At 41.9% G+C, this 22,930-nt stretch overlaps 2 protein-coding genes across 11 annotated transcripts in view; one reads left to right on the top strand and one right to left on the bottom strand.

Moving 5' to 3' along the window:
- LOC118370541 (zinc finger protein 883-like) overlaps positions 1-22,930 on the top strand; it is a 159,065-nt gene that overhangs the window by 16,357 nt on the left and 119,778 nt on the right. The gene's annotated exons all lie outside the window — the stretch shown is intronic.
- LOC127927231 (zinc finger protein 84-like) lies at positions 4,463-6,023 on the bottom strand. The gene is made up of 2 exons (XM_052513250.1): positions 5,946-6,023; positions 4,463-5,884 (listed from the first exon to the last, which is right to left on the bottom strand). The coding sequence occupies exons 1-2, from the start codon at positions 6,021-6,023 to the stop codon at positions 4,523-4,525; spliced, it is 1,440 nt and encodes a 479-aa protein (XP_052369210.1). The 3' UTR covers positions 4,463-4,522.

Raw genomic sequence — 22,930 nt, 5'->3', positions numbered from 1 at the left:
TACTCTGTGTATATCAGAAAAGATGGTGTGATTAGTTTGGGTGGATTATTTTATATTACTAAATTACCTTTGTTCAATGATAAATGTAGAGCTTGTTATGTATATATATTATATATTTTTAGTGTTTCCTGTTTGACCCCAGGAAGAGTAGCTGCTGGGGATCCTAATAAAATACTAAATGTATCAGATATTAATGACGTGTTGATCAGTTTTCACCATTAGTATTTTAATGAACGTTTCATTCAGTGTGTTTCTATGGGATATAGTAGATATAGTAGTAAAGGACAAATTCTGTATTTTATCAAATAATTTTTAATCATGTTTATACCTAATGTCCTAAAATACTAAATGAATGATCTAAACAATCCATGGTACGACCTTCTTAAAACCATCCCATATGTCAGCATAGTATTGTAATGCATTATTAGTCTTTTCATGGTGCAAATGTCCAGGGACGGCATTACAACCACGATCCAGTAATGACCCAGTTACTATTGGGGGAATGGAACCAGAGAGGAAGCTTGTGTTACCTTTCTCTACACCACTACAGTATTCATTTCAACAGATGTCGTGGAAATTTCCTTAATTACCAACTGATGAGAGAGCAAATCACACACGAGTCAGAGTTATGCTTAATCTTCACCTTTAATAATAATTAAGCTTTTGCAATAGCATTTTGACTTTCAACACTTCAGTATCTCTACTGAACAGTTGAGTGCTCTACATAATGGCAAATGGGATCCTTTATAGCAAAGATCCACCCCCTCCTAGACGATATGACAAAACACAGGTCTTAGGAACTTACACAAAGAAAAACCTTACTTCAGAGAGAATATCCCCTCGTCAGACAGTGGGCTATAAATGATCGTTCAGTTTGGTCTCCTAAACAAAGCTCTTATCTCGTCCTTGGTACAAAATTGTACCAAGACATTACCCCCCGCCCTATGATATACATCAAATTGTCATTTAGAACCAATTCTAAATACAACCAATCAGAGGACAGACTCACGGAGAGGAGAGTGACCCTATAGGTCAACAAAGAGGGAGCATAGAATGATTCCAGACACTGTCACCCTCCTTTCCCCGATGAGAAAAGTAGGGAGTCACTGGCACACAGAAAAGATATGTTTACACATGATGACCCCTTGACCTCTCCCCTCTGCGGCCCATGCAACTTAGTCCTGACATAGAACAGATAACTGCCAATGGCCACCACTATAGTACAACAAAATACATTCTTATGAGAAATAACTCATAAGCATATCATGAAAATAAAACATCTTATCTATGTTACCCAACTAATTCTGATCATTCCACAACACAGACCTTTTCCACGACCCATTGTTAGAGCTCAATATACACCCAGGACTATATTGAGGGTCAGACTGTTGTAATGCCCAGTTGATTATGTAAATAGTATTGGAGAACTCTGGTATTGGATGGTCCATTTGAGGGTGAGTCATTGATATGAATGTTTAGAGTGAAAGAGCTGTGACCTCACATGTGATGGTCCACATCTACCAGAACCTTTCCTAGTGGGTTAGTAAACACCACCGCATTTTAGGAAGCCATTGTTCAAATGTGATCATACACACAGTAACAATGGGAGGGGTGTGGCCTGCATAAGGGAGGAGGTTGATCTCAGACAGAGTTGACAGGTTAACAGTGAGGACAAACCCAGCCTGCCTCTCTCCTTTCGCACTGCCTTCAAAACAGATTCTAAACCTACAGTCACTGGGTCCTGATTGACAGTGGAGACTTGTTGCACTGCAGGATCTAGAGATGGCATCACTGGACAGGTCTCCATTGGGCCAAGTCTACAACAAAAACATTTAGCAAAACAATCATTGCAACGTGATGGAAACGACAGATACAGGAGACATTTTTCTAAAGATCCACAAATGTTTTATCTGTTCGAACAGCAGCAGGAAAACATTGAAGAACCACAGTGCAATGCTGCGAAGGTGTAAGAATGGCGCTGCCAAAATCAGAGACTCATCTCCTGAGTAAACACCACAAATCGTGCGCACGTACCTCATCCCCTGAATACAAACCAAGTCATTTTACATACAGGACTTCAAACTGTAAAATAGATATAATATTTTGAATCATCACACCTTTTGCTGTGTACTGCAGTGTTTTCCCATCCTGATCCAGGGGATCCATAGAGGTGAGCTGTTTTGTTTTTGCCCGAACACTCACACACTGGATTCAACTAATCAACTCAAGCCTTTGAACTGAATAAGGTATGTGAGTGCGAGGGCAAAAACACACATGTACACCCTTTGGGACCAGGATTGGGGAACACTGCTGTACTGAAAGTCCTCCATCTTCAGAACTTCACTGTTGACATGCACATTATTGGGATTGTATACAGGGTGAAGAAACCAAGGTGGACATTTGTAATTTGATTGAACTATCCCTTAAATTACAGTTCCTTTGGAGTTACATTTAGTTAGAGGTGCATTTTCTCTAAGCCTGTGCTATAAATAAACATTTCATATTCCTAGGTCTAGTACAATGGGAAAACATATTGTTGCTGTATTTTTTTTCAATGTACTACAAGATCTTACATTTTTGTAAGGGCTGTTCTTCACATCAGGGTGCTGCTGCAGGTTCTCTGCGTCTCTTGACCATGTCAGGCAGGCCGGGCACAAAGCTCAAGACGCACTTCCCTCCATTAGTTATTCAGCAAGCTGATAACACATCTCTCCACTTCCCTCCATTAGTTATTTAACAAGCTGATAACACATCTCTCCACTTCCCTCCATTAGTTATTTATCAAGCTGATAACACATCTCTCCACTTTCCTCCATTAGTTATTTAACAAGCTGATAACACATCTCTCCACTTCCCTCCATTAGTTATTTATCAAGCTGATAACACATCTCCCGACAGACACAAGCAAAACCTCTTGCATAAATGTAGCAGCCTATACACCTAATCATTAGTGATCTGACATGCTGTATTGCATAAAACTGTAGGCTACTAACAACAGCAGCTACATAGTCTAGTTTACTATGGTCCTGTCCCTCTGACCAGGGTAAACAAAGTGGTAATGTTGTGTATTGTATATACAGTACTTCACTTGAGTTTATTTCATTTAATTAAATACATGAGAAAAAAAAGTGGCTGCCCAGCATGAATTAATGTACAAACATTATTTTTCATTACAATCTTGTCATTTAGCAGATGTTTGTATCCAGAGCGACTTACAGGACAAATAAGAGTTAATTGACTTGCTCAAGGGCACAATGCCAGATTTTTCACCTAGTCGGCTTGGGATTCAAACCAGCAACCTTTCAGTTACTGGCCCAACACTCTTAACCGCTAGGCTACCTGCCACCAGATCAATCAACTTCAATACAGTTATTCAAATACATTCATCATCAATGACTACAATAATGAATATAGTATTCACATACAATTTAATAAACACAAGTAGTCGATTCATAGATTGTTTATCATTAAACATAGTTGTTTAGCAATATAAAATAATCCACCCAAACTAAAGCTGAAAACTGATCATCAGACCATCTTTATCTGATATACACAGTGTGTACAAAACATTAGGAACACCTTCCTAATAGAGTTACACCCCCTTTATCCTCAGAACATCCTCAAATCGTCAGGACATGGACTGTCCAAGGTGTTGTGTGCGGTTCACAGGAAGCTGATCCATTTTGACGCTAATGCTTCCTACAATTGTGTCAAGTTGGCTGGGAGTGTATCAACTCTGAATAGTTCGTTCCATTTCCTCCCACAGATGCACAATTACAGTGAATTCAGTGTAATGTTATTGGAACCATTCATGGACAAGCCTTGTGGCGTAATCCTGCTGAAGAAAACAACTTACAGATGGATACACTGCTGCCATGAAGGGAGGCACCTGATTGGCAATGATGTTTAGATATCCTGTGGTATTCAAACATTGCACATCTTTTATCAAGAGGCCCAATGTGTGTCCTGAAAACACACCCCAACCATCACACCACCAGCCTGCAGTGCTGACACACAGCATGGAGGCATGAAGGGGTGTGTAAACTACTTTTGGGGGTATCTATACTTTACTATTAATATTTTGTGCAACTTTTACTTTTATTTCACAAATTCCTAAAGTAAATAATGTACTTTTTACTCCAAACATTTCCCCTGACACCCAAAGTATTCCTTATTTTTTTTCTGATTAGCATGACAGAAAATGGTCCAATTCATGCACTTATCAAGATAACATCCCTGGTCCTCCCTACTGCCTCTGATCTGGCGGACTCACTAAAAGAGAACATCCCTGGTCCTCCCTACTGCCTCTGATCTGGCGGACTCACTAAACAGAGAACATCCCTGGTCCTCCCTATAAGCCTCTGATCTGGCGGACTCAAAAAACACAAATGCTTTGTTTGTAAATGGTGTTGGCCCCTGGCTATAAGTAATATAGTAATATAAAAAACACAATTGTGCCATCTAGTTCGCCCAAAAACCTCAAGGAAAATGTAAGGTTCAGTTCTTTGTGTGTTCTCTACAGTCAGATCAGTGACAAGGCTTCTCTCCTTTGTTTACCTTGGTGTCTTTTTAAGATGCCCAGTAGAGAGAACCTCTTTCCATAGTCTGAGCAGGAGTAAGGCTTCACTCCTGTATGTATACGTTCATGTCTTTTTAAGTGGCTCAGTCGAGAGAAACTCTTTCCACAGTCAGAGCAGGAGTAAGGCTTCTCTCCTGTGTGTGTTCTCTGATGAACTTTTAGCTCAGCTGATGTTGTGAAGCATTTTACACAGTCAGAGCAAGAGTAAGGCTTCTCTCCTGTGTGTATACGTTCATGTGTTTTTAAGTCCCCCAGTTTAGAGAAACTCTTTCCACAGTCAGAGCAGGAGTACGGCTTCTCTCCTGTGTGTGTTCTCTGATGAACGTTTTGCTCAGTTGATGTTCTGAAGATTTTTTCACAGTAAAAGCAGGAGTAAGGCTTCTCTCCTGTGTGTACACGTTCATGTGTTTTTAAGTCGCCCAGTTGAGAGAAACTCTTTCCACAGTCAGAGCAGGAGTAAGGCTTCACTCCTGTATGTATACGTTCATGTCTTTTTAAGTTGCCCAGTTGAGAGAATCTCTTTCCACAGCCAGAGCAGGAGTAAGGCTTCAATCCTGTATGTAGACGTTCATGTGTTTTTAAGTGGGAAAGTTGAGAGAAACTAATTCCACAGTCAGAGCAGACGTATGGCTTCTCTCCTGTGTGTGTTCTCTGATGATCTTTTAGCTCAGCTGATGTTGTGAAGCATTTTACACAGTCAGAGCAGCAGTAAGGCTTTACTCCAATATGTCTACGTTCATGTCTTTTTAAGTGGCCCATTTGAGAGAAACTCTTTCCACAGTCAGAGCAAGAGTACGGCTTCAATCCTGTATGTATACGTTCATGTGTTTTTAAGTGGGAAAGTTGAGAGAAACTAGTTCCACAATCAGAGCAGAAGAAAGGCTTCTCTCCTGTGTGGGTTCTCTGATGATCTTTTAGCTCAGCTGATGTTGTGAAGCATTTTACACAGTCAGAGCAGGAGTAAGGCTTCACACCAATATGTCTACGTTCATGTGTTTTTAAGTGGCCCAGTCGAGAGAAACTCTGTCCACAGTCAGAGCAGGAGTAAGGCTTCTCTCCTGTATGTATACGTTCATGTGTTTTTAAGTTGCCCAGTAGAGAGAAACTCTTTCCACAGTCAGAGCAGGAATAAGGCTTCCCTCCAGTGTGCACTCTCTGATGAACTTCTAGATGAGCTGATGTTGTGAAGCATTTTACACAGTCAGAGCAGGAATAAGGCTTCCCTCCAGTGTGCACTCTCTGATGAACTGCCAAAGCTCCTGGTGTTGTGAATCTCTTCCCACAGTCAGTACAGGAATAGGGATTCTCTCAGTGTGTATTTGTAGGTGTGTTTTTAGCTTTGATAGAAATGGGAAAATCTCCTCACAATGTGGGCAGTGGTGAGACCTCTTAGCTCTGTGATCTTCCTGCTGTTGCTCTCTGGATGTAGAGAATGTCTCAACATGGTATCCTGTGTGAACAACATCAGAACAACCAGTCAGTTGGTGTGACATACATGTCAATCAAAAGTATATATTATGAAACCTTTTTACATCAGCAGTTGTCAGAAAGTGCTTCACAGAAACCCAGCCCAAATCCACAAAGAGCAAGCAATGCAGATGTAGAAGCACAGTAGCCAGGAAAAACTCCCTAGAAAGCAGGAACCTTGGAAGAAATGTAGAGAGGAACCAGGCCCAAAGGGTGGCCAGTCCTCTTCTGTCTGTACCGGGTGACATATGTATTCATATCAGTAGGCTGTACAATACAGGGGAATAAAACTATTCTAAAAGTGGGTAGAGATAAAAGCTAAAAGGGGGTGTCACCCTCCACTCACTATCACAAGAGTTAGTAACTACACAGACTCATTTCATATAACTTTAAAACACTGCCAGTTTGTCTACTTCACTTCTTTAGTCTACACTCTGATCACTCCAGACAGCCAAGTGAATAAAACAAATGCTGGAAATAATAGTGTCAAACCATGCAAGTCTCAGTAGCATGAAATAACATCTACCTTCTCAATGAAACAGTTCTACAGCAACTTTTCATACACAGTGGAAAGTTGGAACCAACAACAAACTTAGTGAGATAGAACCTGCTCTTACCATGAGAAACAGATGTCCCAATCTTCTCCTCCTCTTCTTCTTCACCTTTAATGTTGACATTCAGCTCCAGTGTTTGACTGCAGTCTTCCAGCTTCACTGATGCCATCTCTGGATCCTGCAGTGCAAACTGGGCTCCACTGTCACAATCAGGACCCAGTGACTGTAGGTTTGGACTCAGTGTGGAAGGAGAGAGGCAGGCTGGGTTTGTCCTCACTATTGATGTTACCGGCCTCAGACTTAATTCTAGTCGTCCTGTAGTAACAATGAGAAACAGACAAAAAAACAAAAAAGTGAGTCTTGACAGTTCTGGCACTTGCTTTATTTTCAAAAATATACATAAAAATATATTTATTTTGTTAAATTATCTAATTCAGTGCTTGACTTGGACTGAAATAGGTGCCGATACTCAGCTCCGGTGAGCTGAGGACTGATCTCAGTTCAATAGATCTGGTAGCTAAGCATTGACAACAAAACATGAATTAACTCACATTAGACAAAGTACACGCTATAAATTAGGCTACGCAAACGTAACTGAATCTATAGTAGATTTCCCACATTCAGTACTAGCTCGTGCTTGGCTCTGCCCCTATGACTCATCTGTTCCCATTGGACACAACTGGCTGTGGTCGGTCTTGGTTTGGTGCAACCATCGTTGCATTCAGGGATCCTTTTGATGGCCCTACCTCATTATACGAGAAGGCGGCACTTAATTTGAGCCAGATCTTCCAGCACCTCTCAGTTTTGCAGTCTTTCGTTCCAGAACCCATTTGCCAGGATCAGGTAGCCTCCCCTCTTGTGACATGAAAAAGTATTTCATCACGCAAAATCTGCATAAAAGCAATCAAGAGTAATTACATTTGGATTCCTCTGTAATTATCATGCCCCATAAAAAAACATGCCTGATGTTCTAGAATGTATTGATGTTGGGCCGAACCAGGTTTATGGTTTGTGCAACATTGTAGCCCTATTTAGGCCAAGGTGTGGCCATTACGGTGGTGAGAGAAGCACACCTGTATCTCTCACAGAACTAAAATGAGATTCACTTTCTATGATCTCACTCCCCTCTCTGTGTTGTTATAGACGTGAGACGGAAACTCATCTCTCAGCATTGCACTTCTTCGTGTATTTCCTGATAGAATAATAGCTGTGGGAAGTGTGTTGAGGTGCTGCAGGACTCTGCAGTCTGTTCAGAAAGAAACTAAATAATTCCCAATACAACACCAGGACTATTTAGCTACAGAGGATCAATAGCTAATTTAAATAAAATAGCCCTAGTTATGGATTGTGTGTAGCCAAATCACAAGGCATTTCTACAGTCAGGAACATGTGGCAAATCTGTTAGTTAACAGCATGCAGCCAAAACAGGCCTTTAGCAATATTTCTAATCCAATCACTGGAAAACACAGGTTGTAAAGCAAATGGATCCTGCTGAAAATAAAATACTAGTCTGTTTGTGTGTTTCCAAGTTATCAACTTCCAAATAGGCCTATTGAGCAAACAGCACAGTTTTACAAATGAAAGCAAGAGAGATAAGCTTTTGTCTGGTGAGTGAGCTGCACATCATTGGATGAGTCAGTGAAACTGGAAAGCTTGTTTAGGACTATAACTTCCCCCTCATATTGTACAATGTGTTTCTCCTCACACCTGGCCTAGACTATTGATGGATTAGAGACAAGGTCGTTTATATTGACCTCAGATTCTCAGTTTGTCAGTGTCAAAGTAGTCTGTCATTTTGGTCATTTGTGAGGTATTAAAAAATGTTCTTCAAAAGTCCCCAGTCATCTAAAATGATGTAGAACTGCATGAAATCTGTTTATAAAAGGCCACATTTTTCCAGGACTCCAGGCTACAATAAATGTACTTCATGTGTAACTTCTGTAACTTCTGTATTTAATGTGTTCTGGTACCTCGGAGACCCGCAGGTCAACACTCTCGGGCTCAGTTTTGGTTCCAGCACCTCCCAATTTACACATTAAGCACTGGAGAAATTGGTAGCTGCCGCTGCCTCCTCCGGCACACATCTCCTTTACATAGAATTCGCGGGATGTTGATTTTGGCCTTTGGAATAGACCACAACACCTGAACAGGATCGATACATCCGAACATCACACCTGCTAGACAGGAATGTCAGTGTTTTACCATGGCCAGCGAAGAGCCGGATCTCAATCCCATTGAGCAGGTCTGGGACCTGTAGGATCGGAGGGTGAGGGATAGGACCATTCCCCCAGGAAATGTCCGGGATCTTGCAGGTGCCTTGGCGGAAGAGTGGGGTAACATCTCACAGCAAGAACTGGCAAAACTGGTGCAGTCCATGAGGAGATGCACTGCAGTACTTAATGCAGCTGGTGGCCACACCAGATACCGACTGTTACTTTTGATTTTGATCCTCCCCCCTTTGTTCAGGGACACATTATTCTATTTCTGTTAGTCACATGTCCGTGGAACTTGTTCAGTTTATGTCTGTTGTTGAATCTTGTTATTTTACATACAAATATTTACACGTTAAGTTTGCTGAAAATAAACGCAGTTGACTGTAAGATGACGTTTCTTATTTTGCCGAGTTTATTTTTACCATGTTAGCTCAGGGATTCGATCCAGCAACCTTTCGATTACTGGCCCATCTCTCCAACCACTAGGCTACCTGTACGTAATTCATATCAGTAGGCTGCGCAATACAAAAGGGGAATAAAACTAATCTAAAACTATCTCATAAGTCATGAAAATGAGCCATATCATCCTCCACTCACTATCACAAAAGGGTTAGAAACTACACAGAATCATTTCATAGAATTTAAAAACACTGTCAGTTTTACTACACTTCTTCAGTCTACTCTCTGATCACTCCAGATCGCCCAGTGAATAAAACCAATGCTGGCAATACTGGTGTCAAATCATGCAAGTCTCAGTAGCATGAAATAACATCTACCTTCTCACTGAAACAGTTCATCATGAAACAGTTCTACTGCAACTTTTCATACACCGTGCGAAACTGGAATGAACAACAAACTTAGTTAGATAGAACCTGCTCTTACCATGACTAACAGATGTCCCAATCTTCTCCTCCTCTTCTTCATCTTTAATGTTGACATTCAGCTCAGTGTTTGACTGCAGTCTTCCAGCTTCACTGATGCCATCTCTGGATCCTGCAGTGAAAACTGGGCTCCACTGTCATAATCAGGACCCAGTGACTGTAGGTTTGAACTCAGTGTGGAAGGAGAGAGGCAGACTGGGTTTGTCCTCACTGTTGATGTTACCGGCCTCAGACATAATTCTAGTCGTCCTGTAGTAACAATGACAAACAGACACAAAGTTGTCTTGACAGTTCCGGCACTTTCTTTACTCTCTATGAAATATTTTTCTTATTGTTCAATTATCTAATTCAGTGCTTGACTTGGACTGAAATAGGTGCCTGTACTGTTTTTTCAATAGTTATTGTCTTGACAGTTCTGGCACTTTCTTTATTCTCTAAAAATATGGTTTATATTTAGGTGCAGCATGATGCCATCTCTGGATCCTGCTGTAAAAACTGGTGTCAAACCATGCAAGTGTAAGTAGCATGAAATAACATCTACCTTCTCATTGAAACAGTTCATCATGAAAATCCTGCCCTGCCTTTCTAAAGTCTTCGAAAGCCAGTTAACAAACAGATCACCGACCATTTTAGAATCCCCGTACCTTCTCCACAATCTGGTTTCCGAGTTTGTCATGGGTGCACCTCAGCCACGCTCAGGGTCCTAAACAATATAACTGCCATCGATAAAGACAGTACTGTGCAGCCGTCTTCATCTACCTGGCCAAGGCTTTCACTCTGTCAATCACCGCATTCTTATCGGCAGACTCAACAGCCTTGGTTTCTCAAATGACTGCCTTGCCTGGTTCACCAACTACTTCTCAATAGAGTTTAGTGTGTCAAATCGGAGGCCTGTTGTCCGGAGCTCTGGCTCTATGGGGTGCCACAGGGTTCAATTCTCGGGCCGACTCTTTTCTCTGTATATATCAGTGATGTCGCTTTTGCTGCTGGTGATTCTCTGATCCACCTCTACATAAGAGCCCTGTGTAAATTTCTTCCCCTTCTTTGGACACTGTGTTAACTAACCTCCAGGCGAGCTTCAATGCAACACAACTCTCCTTCATTAGCCTCAACTGCTCTTAAATGCAAGTAAAACTAAATGTATGCTCTTCAACAGATCACTGCCCACACCTGCCCGCCGTCCAGAATCTACTGGAGTGGTTCTGACTAGAATATGGACAACTACAAATACCTAGATTTTCAATTAGACTGTAAACTCACATTAAGCATCTCCAAACCCAAAAGTAAATCTAGATCGGCTTCTATTTCGCATAAAGCCTACTTCCTCATGTGAATAACATACCCCGTCGACGACTTATCTGCCCATCCCTTGACTCCGGCAATGTCATTTACAAATAGCCTCCAACGCTCTACTCAGCAAATTGGATGTAGTCTATCACAGTGTCATCTGTTTTGTCACCAAAGCCCCATATACTACCCACCACTGCAATTTGCAGGCTCTTTGGCTGGTCTCGCTTCATATTAGTCCCTAACCCACTGGCTTCAGGTCATCCCATAAGTCTTTGCTAGGTAAGCCCCACCTTATCTCTGCTCACTGGGTCACCATAGCAACACCCACCCATAGCACAGTCCAGCAGGCATATTTCACTGGTCATCCCCAAAGCCAACTCTCCTCATTAGGGCCTGTCCTTCCCAGGTCTCTGCTGCCAATGACTGGAATGAATTGCAAAATCACTGAGGCTGGAGACATACCTCCCTCACTAACTTTAAGCATCAGCTGTCAGAGCAGCTTACCGATCACTGCACCTGTACAAAGCCCATCTGTAAAATAGCCCACCCAACTACCCCATCACCATATTTTATTTATTTTTCTATTTTGCACCCCAGTATCTCTACTTGCACAGCCTATCACTCAGTGTTAATGCTAAGTTATAATTATTTCGCCACTACAGCCTGTTGTGCCTTACCTCCTAATCTTACTACATTTGCACACACAGCATATAGACTGTTCTATTGTGTTGTTATTGAAATCGTTGTTTATCCCATGTGTAACTCTGTGTTGTTTTTGTCGAACCTGTGCTTTACGAGAAACAGATTTCCCAATCTTCTCCTCCTCCTCTTCTTCATCTTTGTCATTGACATTCAGCTCAGTGTTTGACTGCAGTCTTCCAGCTTCACTGATGCCATCTCTGGATCCTGCAGGTGCAAACTGGGCTCCACTGTCACAATCAGGACCCAGTGACTGTAGGTTTGGACTCAGTGTGGAAGGAGAGAGGAAGGCTGGGTTTGTCGTCACTGTTGATGTTACCGGCCTCAGACTTAATCTGAGTCGGTCTGTAGTAATAAAAGAAACGGACACAAAAGTTAGTCCCAGAACTGCAAGACTTTCTTTATTATCTAAAAATATGATTTATATTTAGGTGTAGGAGCTACACAATACTGTTGAGCTAATATTCTATAAGAGGAACATGAGCTCAAACAGTAGAAATTTGAGGTGCCGTTACTCAGCTCTGGTGAACTGCTGTCCAAGACAAGAACTGATCTAATTTCAATAGATCAGCTAGGCATTGACAAAACATTAATTAATTCACACTAGACAAAGTATACACTTGAAATTAGGCTACACAACTGAAATGCAATTATTCTATAGTAGATTTCCTGAATTCACATAAATGCCTCAAAAAACATTTTGTACAAGATATGTTGTAGGCAGCACTATGTACCATTTTCCTGAATAACCGTCTTCATTGTATTATTCCAGTCAAAAACCAAAAGTATTTCCGTTCACACCATAGTAACATTTATAGATAGACAGATACAACTGAACGTCTCTGAATATTAGTACACATGTAGAAAACTGATCATCATTACATTTAGCTCCAAAACAGTAGCGCAACCGTAAAATTGTCTCTCTTGCTGCACTGAAGTGCGTTAATGCAGACCGAGGGGGAACCGCCATTTTACCATCTCGTGAATTTTACACAAAACCAAAAACGACATGTAAAACGAACCCAGAAATCTCAAATAGTTTGACCCTTTATGAAATTACCTTGAGAAAATTATAAACACCCACTCAGACTAACCCAAAGTCTATAACTATGTGACTTGTAAAAATAAAGTGATCACGTTCACTCACGCGGTTTGACACAAAAATACCACATAAAACCTTCATCAAACCTGATAATACCTTGACGTATTTGTTACCTAGCATATTATGACATGTTTTTTCGATATTATAACGTACTATTACATACCAGTAGTAATATATTTGAAACGGACACAGAAGTTGTCTCGACTGCACAATTCTGCCGTGTCCTTTATTCTGAAGAATGATGCGCGCCTGCGCGGAACTTCCTGTTCCCCCACAACCAGTTTCTCAACCCAGAGACGTAACAACGCGAGACTTCAGATAACGCTTGTGAAGCAGACCAAGCCTGGGTTTGACAAGTCAATGAGAGAAGTGAACAATTCTGATACTTTTGCAGCGTTTAATGGGGATCCTAATAAATACCTAAAATATTCCGTCGGCACATACTTGATACATGGCCATTATTTTATCAATGTCATAACTGCAGTGGTTTATTCACAATAGCTCTCACTGCGTATCACACATATCCCAGCATCACATCAGTAGGTATTGGAAATCTTCCAGTACATATGTGTCCATTACACATTTTGTAGTCGTCAGCTGGATGAGTGCACTATATATATATATGTGTGTGTCTGGGTCATTATACCCCATTAGACATGCACCTGTCTGGGGACTGACCATGACTGTTTATTTTTTAATCATTGTATGGCTCTAATGTTTCCATGTCCTAATATGAAACCAAACTAAAATTAGTGCAAGGCAAAAAGATAATGGTGGCTCAATGCCAGAGGGGATAATCATTAACATAAAGAGGAGTTTCTATGTGTGTGACGTAAAGATGAAACCTGTATAAAGAGTGTGTGCCAAGGCTGGAAAGTTAGTTTTTTTACATTTTACACTTAAGTCATTTAGCAGACGCTCTTATCCAGAGCGACTTACAAATTGGTGCATTCACCTTATGACATCCAGTGGAACAGCCACTTTACAATAGTGCATCTAAATCTTTTAAGGGGGTGAGAAGGATTACTTTATCCTAGTTGTTTTCATGAACAAGCAAGGCTGATATTACTCTGTAATAAAAGTATATTGGAACTCACAGGCGAGAAATGTGAATGTGAGAAATATTATTGACTGAATATTTTCACAACATAGGCAGACACTCCCCACTCTTCCAGCGAAACTCCAGATATAACACCCTTTAATCGGTACCCTGCTCCAAAAAACAATGCTCTCTCCTTCTGCTCTTCTGAGACACATGAAATCAAAACCACTACTGGTCACTCTGACTGACTCTACCTTTCCTAATGCCTCCTTTACCATCTTCCTGACCTCAAATGATCTCCCAACAATACATAATTGTTGATGAATCGCACTCCAAAAAAACACGATGTTTGTTTACAACTTGTTGTATTTTTGTTCCATTTTTCATTGTCACCGTTTTCCATTCATTCTTACCAACTTTACTCAACCGCAAGCCATCAGAATCTAACAGCACTTCCGCCTCGCCATATTTCCCTCCCCAAAACCAGACACACCCCGCTACAGACTAACTCCTGCATGTGGAATCCTGCATTGAAGAAATGTAACAACTACAGTTTAAAGGGGAATTTCACCCTGGCTCTATCGTGGCATATAGTCATTAGTATATGAACAACATTACGTTTTTTGTCAAACATCAAAATTATCTAACCACAATAGAACTAGCATAGAACTGCTTTATAGAACTAGCATAGAAACTAGCACATTTTTTCATTTCACTGGTGAGAATGAGAAGTGTCTACTTCTGTATATTCATCTGCTCATAGTAATTTCAAGTGGAAGTCCCGCATTAAGGAGTTGAACAGGTGTTATCCCAAGTCGAAGGGAGGGAGGGAGTTTGAGGCACCAATCTTGAATGTCATTGAGTGACCAGAAAAAACAGTCTGGGGAGGTGGTTATTGGCAGATGTAATCAACAAAGTCCGAAAAATCACTAATTAAATCAATCAATATTGCTGTCTGTTGAGCTGAATCTAAACAGCCAATCACATGTTTTATTTGCCTCAGGTAAGATGATATCATCTCACCTACTCATTCAAATTTGTCCACCGTGGATGACAGACCAAAAGGATAGCTGTAGATTAATCAACTCTCCACTAGGAGGTGCTGGCCAGCCTATTGTCTTTTCTGATAGTGGATATAAAGTTGAAGATCTAACGTTGTTTCAAAGGTACAAATTCAACATATATTCAATCTATTTATACAAGGTTTCACTGTGTTGAAAATGGGTTAACATGATGCCATAATCCTGTGGTTGAACCTCAAAACAACAGCTTTTGCAAATCTAATGTACAGTATTCTACACATACATTCCACGTCACAAATACGTTGATAAATTATGTTGAAACACCGTTGATTCAACCATTTTGTGCCCAGTTGGCACCTTGTCAGTTGTGCTGTGTTTTGTTAGCTTCTATTGAAAAGATATTAACTTGGATTTGCCTTAAGGTTGAACTCACAATGAAACAATTTGTGGTGAGAACCAATATAGATAATTAGATATGATATTGATTTTGTTTGATATAGATATGAGCAAGGCATATTGTGATATCGGTTTATCCTTGATGTTAACCTACACTTTTATGTATAGTAGAACAGCCTTCCCTCAAAACCTTCTCAATGTAGCAACAACTACTTGACCACGGGCATTCAATTGATTCCTATTTTATTCAAACTGTTGAGGTATGTTAGACACCCAGAACAATCACACTTGGCCCAACCAGCATCCAGCATCAGTTTCCTGGACTTCACAAAGCCATGGAAGTGAAGTGTAGACAGTTGCATTGTTATTCATTGAAATAGATATGATCTCAATGGAGGCTGCTGAGAGGAGGACAGTTCATAATAATGGCTGGAACGGCATCAAACCCCTGGAAACCATGGAAACCATGTGTTTGATGTATTTGATACCATTCCAACCATTCCCACAGCCTGGCCTCCCCAATTAAGGTGTTGGTAGACACAACATGTATCAGATAGAGATGTTGTGATGATCAGTTTGGGATCATTTTTTACTACTAAATTATTATTTCTTTAATGATAAACAGGCTATGAAATGACTGACTACATGTGTTTATTAAATTGTATTTTCAAAACTAGATTTGTTATTTTAGTCATTGATAATAAATGTGTTTGGAAAACCACATTCAAGCCAACTAAATTGATCTGCCAATGAAACTTAAAGTTTGTATATGAATTTGTACTGGTCAAACTCTTCTCTTTTGTCTAATGAATTACAAAAAAACGATGTTTCAAGTGACATATTTACTGTTTTTGTAACGGCTTTCTAGGTGTGGTGAAGGAGAGTCGGACCAAACTGCAGCGTGTAGATTGCGATCCATGTTTAATGAAAACAAACGTAAATACGAATAAACACAAAACGTAATGAAAACCGAAACAGCCTATACTTGTCAACTAAAATACAGCGACAGGAACAAAGACACTAAGGACAATCACCCACAACACAACCAAAAGAATATGGCTGCCTAAATATGGTTCCCAATCAGAGACAACGATAAACACCTGACTCTGATTGAGAACCACTCCAGACAGCCATAGACTCTGCTAGATCACCCCACTAGCTACAATCCCACTATATACCAAAACCCCAAGACAAAACACACCACAATACAAAAACCCCATGCCACACCCTGGCCTGACCCAATACATAAAGATAAACACAAAATACTTTGACCAGGGCGTGACAGTTTTTCTGAAGCTGAACAAGACAGCCAGTTGAAATTAAAGTTAAGTTCCTGGGCCGACACATCACAGACAAAGTGAAATGGTCCACAGACAGTGTGGCAACAGCGCCTCTTCAACCTCAGGAGGCTGAAGAAATTTGGCTTGTCACCCAAGACCCTGACAAACTTTTACAGATGGGGGGCAAACTACCTGCCCTCCATGACACCTACAGCGCCCAATGTCACAGGAAGGCCAAAAGATAATCAAGGACAAGACCACCCGAGCAACTGCCTGTTCACACCGCGATCATCCAGAAGGTGAGGTCAGTACAGGTGCATCAAAGCAGGGACCGAGAGACTGAAAAACAGCTTCTATCTCAAGGTCATCAGACAGCTAAACAGCAAGTATTAACTCAGAGAGGCTGCTGCCTAGATTCAGCCCCAATCACTGGACACTTAAATAAATGGATCACTAGTCACTTTAAACAATGCCACTTTAATCGTGTTTACCATATCTTACATTACTCATACCCCATGTATATATTGTATTTTATACCATCTATTGCACCTTGCCTATGTCGCTCGGCCATTGCTCAACCATGTACTTATATGTACATATTCTCATTCACCCCTTTAGATTTGTGTGTATTAGGTAGTTGTTGGGGAATTGTTAGATTACTTGTTAGAACATCCAAACATCGCACAGATCATTGAGAAAACCATCTCCCAAATGATACAACAACAACACCCTCCATTGCAGGGACCTCCCCCGCTTCCTCAACAAGGATTACAACCCAGCCCGATGGCACCACTTCCATACTATCAAGCACCCACACCAGGCTATCATTCACCATGGGGACAGCAAACACGCTACTCTGTGCCATGGGGGAACTGCTTCAACTGCAAGCAGGCTGGGCACATGGCTCGCCAGTGCCCACATCCAATGACAGCGGCTCAAAAGCACTGGATGAATAACAGGGGAAGAGGATACGCCCCAAGAGCAAGAGGTGGAACCAGACCAATGACGTATCTACCAAGAGCGGCTCCCCCTACTCCCGCTTACAACCACCAGACACCAGACCAAAACCAGCAACCACCAACGTCTTTCCAAGGCATGTCTGACGGATATGCCCCATGGCCGTGAAGGTGCCCACCACCACCAGACGGGAAGGGGGCCAGCTTTTCCTCTTCACACAGAACCAACCGTCATGTGTGAGGTGGAAGGAGTAACCCACCAGTTTCTAGTAGATACAGGATGCACCTACTCTGCCATAAGAACCCGTCAACCACTCTCTTCGGAATCAATACAGGTGGTGGGGGTATCAGGAACACCCGAAGCACAAAGCAAAACCATTCCGTTACTTTTCACCTGGGACAAATCAGCCTTGAAACATCAGTTCCTATACTGTCCCAATTGTCCAATCAACCTCCTCGGAAGGGATCTGTTATGCAGACTGAAATGTTCCATCTATCTGACTGAGAAGGGGGTAGAGGTTTCTGTTGACCCATTGCCTCAACTCCGCTTCACCCTGCTAGGTTGTTGATGCTACCCCTCATCCCAGCCCCCGTTCTTTCAGAAACTCAAGAAATCTACTGGCTGAAATGCCTGGAGACAGGCCAAGGGACTCCGGCGATTCAATTCCAATTCAACCAACTGAAACCACAGATCTATGCACTACATCCATACAAAACCCCTCAGGCTGAACTCCACTGCACACTAAATGTAACCGACGATGACATCAACCCATACACTGACGACTGGGAGGAGAACATGATGCATCTCACTCCATCCATCAGATGTTGCACCATTGTCTGCGGTCAGGAAGGTGTTGCAGCACTGGTCATTCTACCACCTTATCTGGAATCATGGTTCCTTCTAGGGAAGAGTCAGCACCCCATGTCACTCTAGCTGTAGGGAATGGGGTTCGAAGCCAGAAGCCTGGGCCCAATGATCAGGCGAGCATCGAAGCTTGTGTGGGAACCAACCCAAACACCTGGCCTGCACAAAGCCACCGCGGAGCAAATGTGGAGGTTTATGACAGTAGATACTGAAGAGCACTGCCAACCTGAGAGACTGGCCCTGCCAAGACACCATGGCAAGCCTTACACAGATCAGCCATCCACTGCAGCTTTGCTCTCTACCATAGACGAGAGAATATGGACACACACCCCTTTCGACGTTGGTAAACTACAGGTGGCTCCAGTCTCCATTACACTGTTGGACCCATGCCAGATTCCTATTTACCGAGCTCAGTATCGTCTAAAGCCTGACCAGATCAAGGGGATAGAGCCAACCATTGGTGGACTGCTTGGTGCTCAGGTCATCTATCGAACCATCTCACCATGGAACACACCCATTCTACCAGTACTGAAAGCTGGTGGAGAAACATACCGGATGGTACAAGACTTCGAGCAGTGAATGAAGTCACTGCACCCATAGACCTGCCAGTCCCTGACCCTCATCACTCTGAGTAACCTGTCACCAACACACCAGTATTTCACTGTCGTTGACCTGGCTAATGCTTTCTTCAGCATCCCTTTGGATGAAGCCTCCCAGCCACTGTTTGCATTCACCTATGAGGGACAGCAATTCACTTACTCAGTTTTGCCAATGGGGTACAGGTGCTCCCGGAATTTTTAACCATATCCTCAAGACTCACCTGGCTGAGCTGAAAAATTCCAGAGGGGTGATTCTGATCCAGTATGTAGACGACCTGTTGTTGGGGCTCCCACTTCAGATCTCTGTCTACAGATGACAAAATCGTTACTGGACTTCATTGCAGTCAAAGGGATACAAGGTAAAGAAGAGCAAAGTCCAGTCCTGTCGAAGAACTGTCCTTTTCTTGGGCAGAGAAATCTCTGGAGAAGGCGCTGGCCTCTCCAAAAGCCACAGAGATTCGATTCTCTCTGTCAGGCATGTTGTCATTTCTGGGACTGACTGGTTACAGCCGTACACACATCCCAGACTTCACAGCAAGAGCTGAACCTCTGAGGGAGATTGTACGACAGGCAGGGCCCAGGAACCTCCACTCTCCTCTGGTTTGGACTCCTGAGGCATCAGCTTTTTCACTGTTGAAAACCGATCTCTCAGTGGCTGCGGCTTTAACTGCACCAAGAACAAATTCCATCTTGATGTTTCTGAAAAGGAAGGGTTTACGTCATCAGTCCTTTTTCAGAAACAAGAGGGGGAGAGAAGAGTGCAGATGTATCACTCCTCTAAATTGGACCACATTGAAATAGGCCAAACCACATGCTCCAGATATGTGGCTGCAGTTGCGAAAGCCATTGAAAAAACAGCTCACCTGGTCATGTGTCATCCATTGGAAATCCACACCCATCATGGAGTCGCAGCATACCTGATGAGCAAAGAGTTCACATTCAGCGCCGAAAGAAAAACGAAAATACAGAACAAATGCACACAATCACACATCACATTTGTCAACACTGACAAAAACATGGCCGACGCACTCAACGCAGAAGAAGGTTTGCCCCACTCCTGTGAGGAACGAGCCGGCACAGGAATTGAAACTGAGACCAGACCTGGGGAATGAACCAATCAGCAACCCTGACCTATGGCTGTACACAGATGGATGCTGCTACAGAGGAGAAGATGGGAACATAGCCGCATATGCAGTGGTACAGCAGCTTCCGGATGGATCACACGTGACCCTGGAATCGGCCATCATTCCACAACCAGCGTCAGCTCAATTGGTTGAAGTCATAGGTTTGACACAAGCACTGGAAAGAGCTAAAGGGAAAACTGCGAATATGATAGAGGAATTCTAAATTCCTTTATGTTTTAATTGCCAAAACCAATTTCGCACTCGTTTCTAATTCATTAATGATGTGTAAGTTCATTAATTATGCATGAAGTAGATCCCACTTGTTGTTGATTCTTCACAAAAAAATACAGTTTTATATCTTTATGTTTGAAGCCTGAAATGTGGCAAAAGGTCGCAAAGTTCAAGGGGGCCGAATACTTTCGCAAGGCACTGTAAGTTAGTGTTAATGTTAGCTAGCAGGCATGTATCCAGGCAGAGTTTCTTATGTTAACCTAGAGAAATAATAGTTTGCGACATTAATGGAAACGGATCATTAATATAGCAACCTTATCAAATTACAAACGTTTTTAAAAATGTTGATGCTTACAATTATCCGCGTGTCGTTGTGTTACGGTCTTGAGGAACAAATGGCGGGTGAATGACTTGCTTCTTTCTCCCAGTTGAGGCATGACGGTTATACATTGTAATACATTCCGTTGTGATATTGTAAACGAACATCGGTTTCTTTTGGAGCGCGATTCATCAACAATTCTGTATTTTGGGGGGATAATTTGAGGCCAGGAAGATGGTGAAGGAGCCATTAGGAAAGGTAGTCAGTCAGAGTGACCAGTAGTGGTTTTGTATTGATTTCATGCATCTCAGAAGAGCAGAAGGAGAAAGCATTGTGTTTTTCGGAGCAGAGCAGCAATTAAAGGGTGTTATATCTGGGGTTTTGTTATATATTGAGGTTCATCGTCTTGAGCAGAAGATTCCAGGAGGGTTGGAGCACTAAACCGTGTAGTAGATGGAAAGAAGGAAGAAAGTCAATCAGTTTTACTGTTGTTTGAAGAAGATAATCTGCCTACTCCCGGGGTAAAGTTGCGTTTATATTCACACATTCGGACATTAAGTAGACATTAAGCAGACAATCAGCAGACATTTGCAAAAGACATTAATAATTGTGTTTTAGGTCAGTCAGGATCACCACTTTATATTAAGAATGTGAAATGTCAGAATAATAGTAGAGTGATTTCAGCTTTAATTTCTTTCATCACATTCCCAGTGGGTCAGAAGTTTACATACACTCAATTAGTATTTGGTAGCATTGCTTTTAAATTGTTTAACTTGGGTCAAACATGTCGGGTAGCCTTCCACAAGTTTCCACAATAAGTTGGGTGAAATTTGGCCCATTCCTCCTGACAGAGCTGGTGTAACTGAGTCAGGTTTGAAGGCCTCCTTGCTCGCACACTCTTTTTCAGTTCTGCCCACAAATGTTCTATAGGTTTGAGGTCAGGGCTTTGTGATGGCCACCCCAATACCTTGACTTTGTTGTCCTTAAGCCATTTCGCCACAACTTTGGAAGTATGCTTGGCATCATTGTCCACATCATTTTCTATTTTGTGAAGTGCACCAGTCCCTCCTGCAGCCAAGTACCCCCACAACATGATGCTGCCACCCCTGTGCTTCACGGTTGGGATATTGTTCTTCGGCTTGCCTCCCCCTTTTCCTCCAAACATAACGATGGTCATTATGGCCAAACAGTTCTGTTTTGTTTCATCAGACAAAAGGATATTTCTCAAAAAAGTACAATCTTTGTCCCCATGTGCAGTTGCAAAACGTAGTCTGGCTTTTTTTTATGGTGGTTTTGGAGCAGTGGCTTCTTCCTTGCTGAGCAGCCTTTAAGGTTATGTCGATATAGGACCCATTTTACTGTGGACATAGATACTTTTGTACCTGTTTCCTCCAGCATCTTCACGAGGTCCTTTGTAGTTGTTTTGAGATTGATTTACACTTTTTTGCACCAAAGTACGTTCATCTCTAGATGACAGAACGCATCTCCTTCCTGAGCGGTATGACGGCTGCGTGGTCCCATGGTGTTTATAATCGCATGCTATTGTTTGTACAGATGAAGGTGGTACCTTCAGGCATTTGGAAATTGCTCCCAAGGATGAACCAGACTTGGGATGTCTACAATTTTTTGTCTGAGGTCTTGGCTGATTTCTTTTGATTTTCCCATGATATCAAGCAAAGAGGCACTGAGTTTGAAGGTATAATCTGTCTGTAAACAATTGTTGGAAATTGTTGGACTTGTGTCATGCACAAAGTAGATGTCCTAACCGACTTGCCAAACCTAAAGTTTGTTAACAAGAAATTTGTGGAGTGGTTGAAAAACTAGTTTTAATGACTCCAACTTCCGACTTCAACTGTATATATAAATATCCGTGCCCGCGGACTACGAAAACAAGGTTTCATTGCACATAGTTATTGACCTCACAATAAGCCATATTCAAGTAATTTAAACAACTTACATTACTATGAAGCGGTAGCCGTGAGATGAACAACACATGGGTGCTGAAAGTAGGCTAATTGGAGAAGGTCTAATTCATTTCAACAGTCTTCAAATTAAACTGACTTTAGGCTACTAACAAGAGCGCTCTGTGTTGGAGTATATTCCTTCCTATTCAAGGAATCAGAGGTAGGTCTATATCAAATCAAATTTATTTATATAGCCCTTCGTACATCAGCTGATATCTCAAAGTGCAGTACAGAAACCCAGCCTAAAACCCCAAACAGCAAGCAATGCAGGTGTAGAAGCATGGTGGCTAGGAAAACTCCCTAGAAAGGCCAAAACCTAGGAAGAAACCTAGAGAGGAACCAGGCTA

This window comes from Oncorhynchus keta, unplaced genomic scaffold (assembly GCF_023373465.1).
Source record: "Oncorhynchus keta strain PuntledgeMale-10-30-2019 unplaced genomic scaffold, Oket_V2 Un_contig_998_pilon_pilon, whole genome shotgun sequence".
Taxonomy (NCBI): Eukaryota; Metazoa; Chordata; class Actinopteri; order Salmoniformes; family Salmonidae; genus Oncorhynchus; species Oncorhynchus keta.
Note: the sequence above shows the minus strand (reverse complement) of the source record. Positions and strands in the feature narration are given on the sequence as shown.

Excerpts from the sequence above, each read along its gene's own strand:
- LOC127927231 (XM_052513250.1), bottom strand. The coding sequence starts at position 6,023 with ATGTTGAGACATTCTCTACATCCAGAGAGCAACAGCAGGAAGATCACA. Across the intron at positions 5,885-5,945 it reads GTCTCACCACTGCCCACATT|AATCCCTATTCCTGTACTGA; the intron begins GTGAGGAGATTT and ends ACACACTGAGAG.